The sequence below is a fragment of the Aptenodytes forsteri genome, unplaced genomic scaffold, assembly GCF_000699145.1.
Source record: "Aptenodytes forsteri isolate BGI_AS27 unplaced genomic scaffold, ASM69914v1 Scaffold284, whole genome shotgun sequence".
In the NCBI taxonomy this organism is placed as follows: Eukaryota; Metazoa; Chordata; class Aves; order Sphenisciformes; family Spheniscidae; genus Aptenodytes; species Aptenodytes forsteri.
The window spans coordinates 5,434,875-5,438,874 of NW_008794445.1; the positions used below are offsets into that span (position 1 = coordinate 5,434,875).

At 47.6% G+C, this 4,000-nt stretch overlaps 1 protein-coding gene and 1 pseudogene across 1 annotated transcript in view; both read right to left on the reverse strand.

The window, feature by feature from the left end:
* Positions 1-966: 966 nt before the first annotated feature.
* Positions 967-1,382, reverse strand: LOC103907822 (annotated as a pseudogene).
* Positions 1,383-2,942: 1,560 nt separating this feature from the next.
* Positions 2,943-4,000, reverse strand: part of LOC103907902 (histone H4) — a 12,904-nt gene continuing 11,846 nt past the window's right edge. Inside the window, exon 2 of the mRNA XM_019474816.1 lies at positions 2,943-3,367. Within this exon, the coding sequence (XP_019330361.1) occupies positions 3,015-3,367 (353 nt within the window). The 3' untranslated portion in view covers positions 2,943-3,014. The remainder of the gene's footprint in view (positions 3,368-4,000) is intronic.

The window sequence follows — 4,000 nt, forward strand, 5'->3', positions numbered from 1 at the left end:
GCTTCTTGTGCCCCTCCAGCCTTCTCAGTCGGTAGAGCCTGGGGGGCTGAAAAGTCCTTGACTAGTGTAAGCACTACTTAGCAACAACTAAAACATCGGTGTGTTATCAACTTTGTTCTCATCCTAAATCCAAAACACAGCACTCTTCTACCAGCTTTTCTTACCAGGAAGAAAATTAACTCTATCCCAGCAAAAACCAGGACAGATATCTAATACAGTGTTAGGATTTTTAGAGTATATCCTAGTAAAAGCAAAGATAGAGTGTATTTACATCAATTTTTCTTCAATAAAATGCTGTTTGAAGCCTATCTTCTAATCTTAAGTCAGATTATGCCTTCCACATTGCTTAAAAGTAAAAACCTGCAGTGCTTCATAAAACCACTGCAAAATAAAATATTTCAGAAGAAGTATCAAGTTTGGGGAGGAGGCGGGGGAAGAATTATCATAGGCTTTCTGTCCCACTCTACTGTTTTGGGTTTTTTTATTATAGCTCTTTCCATGATTGTTAAATGAAAAGCATTTTTCAGTTACCTTATCTGAGCACTCCTTTTTCGATTTGTGCAGTTACTTTTTCTGTATAGTCGATTAGATATTTCCAAGCCTCTCACTATAACAGCATGTAACAGCCTGGTCAAAAAATCAAGCAGTTTGAGACGGCTGCTTTGGAAAGCTCATAAACGTGTTTTCACTAGAATTGCAAAGGCCTCTTGACAAGTATCCAGAGAAGTCAGCTGAGCACAGAGCTGGGGAGGGTGGGAGGGAAACAAGCTAAATGCTAGAAGTGTTAGCAGTTACAAAACAGTCCCAAAACCTTACACTACCTTAAAAGAACTTCAGGAAGATTTAGTCTTGTATCCAAGTATCAAGAGACCGTGTCACAGCCCTCTTGTGCAACGTGGTGGCTCTTAAAAGAGCCTTTAGGTACGGGGATGAAAGATCACGGAGGAGGGGCCTGCGGCAGGAGCCTCAGGCGCGCTCGCCGCGGATGCGGCGGGCCAGCTGGATGTCCTTGGGCATGATGGTGACGCGCTTGGGATGGCGCAGAGGTTGGTGTCCTCGAAGAGCCCCACCAGGTAGGCCTCGCTCGCCTCCTGCAGCGCCATCACGGCCGAGCTCTGGAAGCGCAGGTCGGTCTTGAAGTCCTGCGCGATCTCGCGCACCAGGCGCTGGAAGGGCAGCTTGCGGATCAGCAGCTCCGTCGACTTCTGGTAGCGCCGGATCTCGCGCAGCGCCACCGTGCCGGGCCGGTAGCGGTGCGGCTTCTTCACGCCGCCCGTGGCCGGCGCGCTCTTGCGGGCCGCCTTGGTGGCCAGCTGCTTGCGGGGCGCCTTCCCGCCCGTCGACTTACGCGCCGTCTGCTTCGTGCGCGCCATGGCTCTGAGGGAAGAGGGCTGCCTCTCGGAACCGGCGCCGTGGAACGGAAGGGTCTTGTTGCCGTGGCGGCTTTTATAGCATGTTCCCCTCTCCGATTGGCTGGCAGCAGTGCGCCGTTACTATTGGAGGCTTTCAAATTCGAAAAGCCCGCCTCGACAGCGCGCCTTTGCGCCAACCGCCCAGCGGCGCTCGCCCTCCCCCCGTCTTGCACTTCGCCGCTTTTATTTTCGGTTTTGCCTATTTCTGAAGGCAATTTTTATAGTCTATCTCGTAAACGAAAACCTTTAGCGAAAATTGTTCAAAGGGGGAATGATTAACTGTAAATTACACTGTCCTGAACGCACACAAGGCTCATGTTTATTTTGTACTAATTCACTGGGAACTGAGCTTTGAAAAATAAGCGTTGTGCTGGTTTTCCTCTAAAAGGAATCCCTATAACGGTATTTTGGGGCTTGTTTTTCTTTTCTTGGGGAGTGGAGGTGTTGGGTTTGGTTTGTTTGGGGTTATTTGGTGTGTGTGGTTTTTTTATTTAAAAAAAAAAAAAACCATGGAGTAACTTTAATCTGGAAATAGTATAAAGTCATACCGTATCTGGTATGGTAAATGTCTTTGGATTGAGATGAATCGCACGTGAAAATGCTCTAATTCAAGGGATAGTGTTTTCAACGACTCTGAATTTCTTTCAGCGTAAGCAGCATGCCCAGGCTGTTACTTGCTGAAATACAAACTTTGTAGCCCGGGGGCTTCCCATTTTTCCCACTGCATGTTTCTGCTATGTTTTCCTAGCCAGGATAATTGTCCTTAGAGCCCGAGTAGAGAAGGGCCTTCGGGAGAAGGGAGGCCCGGTACCGACACTGGATACGGGGATACAGACACTGGATACGGAGAACTGCTCCGGCTTCAGCAGCCCCGAGTTGAAAGAAGAAAAGCTTCCTAAGCTTTAACGTATCGGACGCACAAAGAAAAACGGACGACTCCCTAAAAAAAAAAAAGCAGCTTTCAGAGGACAGACTTGGGATCATTCCGGTATTTAAAGTTTTTACGAGGAGTTCAGGGGGCGACCACCTCTGACACCTCCCACCCCGCGCCCCTACGTTTCTACCTGCCGAGCATCAGTACAGGGATTAACGTAATTTAAATACCAATACGTACCTACTTCTGCTACTCTTTACTCCGTTAGAGAAAAAATAGAGACCACGAGAGGTGCCCGCAGGGCGACGCGTACCTGCCTCTGAGCCGGGCCAGCTCAACCGCTGAAAGCAGGAGCCTGAGTTTAGGGTGTTTTGCTATGAAGCTCGTTTTTTTCAGAGAAAAAGTAAAGAAAGTCCTAAACTCGTTATATTCCAGTTACGCCGATAACGAAATCAATAGCTTCGTATATTCCCTAATCCACTTAACTAGGGTAGTCCCTAACATATTAGCAATACGCATTTAGTTAACTACCAAGTACTTAACCGCGTCTTAGCAGTCATCTACACAGTAATGTACTAATTAAAAAAGCGATTAATTAACAGAAACGTAATCTAAGTACATTGACTTTCTTTTTACCAGCTTTGAAGCAACACAGCTCTTTTCCAGTTCAAGTGGGTGGCTCTTAGAAGAGCCTTTGGGTTCTCGAGATGGTCCGGGGGCGGAAAGCTTTAGCCGCCGAAGCCGTAGAGGGTGCGTCCCTGGCGCTTGAGGGCGTAGACCACGTCCATGGCCGTGACCGTCTTCCTCTTGGCGTGCTCCGTGTAGGTGACGGCGTCGCGGATCACGTTCTCCAGGAAGACCTTCAGCACGCCGCGCGTCTCCTCGTAGATGAGCCCCGAGATGCGCTTCACGCCGCCGCGCCGAGCCAGCCGGCGGATGGCCGGCTTGGTGATGCCCTGGATGTTGTCGCGCAGCACCTTGCGGTGGCGCTTGGCGCCCGCCGACTCTGCCCGCGCCGAGCTGTGAGCCGCCGCCGGCCGCGCCGCGGCCTTTATGCGGTGGGAGCCGACCTGGTTGGGGACTGCAGCGAGGAGGGGCGGGGTTCGCGCCGTTTTCTTCTCTCTCCGTCACAGATCACGTTAGGACATCGCTTGCTGTTACCTCCTAAACAGTGCTGTAAAGTCTACAAAGTAAACAAAAAATTACCCCCCGCAAAAAAAAAAATCCCAACGATGTACGTGTTCGAACAATTGAAAAGCTTTTGTCCCCCTCCTTGGATTTGTATAAACCATTTTCTATGCATATGTTTGCATATTTTATTTTTTTGCAATGACTGAGGTTTCTTTGAATTATTTTAAATTCTCATTTTTTTCATGCTGTTCATTTATCGTTGTGTTTTATTTGCATTGAAACTTCTATAAACTTTACTTCAGAAGTTTTAATGTTTTGAAATCTCTTACTGGTGTTAGGGAATTTTCCAGAATATCTGTGCTGTCAGGTTTTTTAATACATTGGGTTTGTATTTTGCTTTCTACCTCCCATTTCTTAAATGGGAATTTTGATACCGATTTTTACATAATAAATTTTGAGTGTGTAAGCACATATTAAGCAGAAGGCGGAATAGAATCTTTTTTATATTATTACCTTTATATTAGATTGTGACTGGATCGATGGGCCAAGGCCAATTGTACGAGGCTCAACAAGGCAAAGTGCC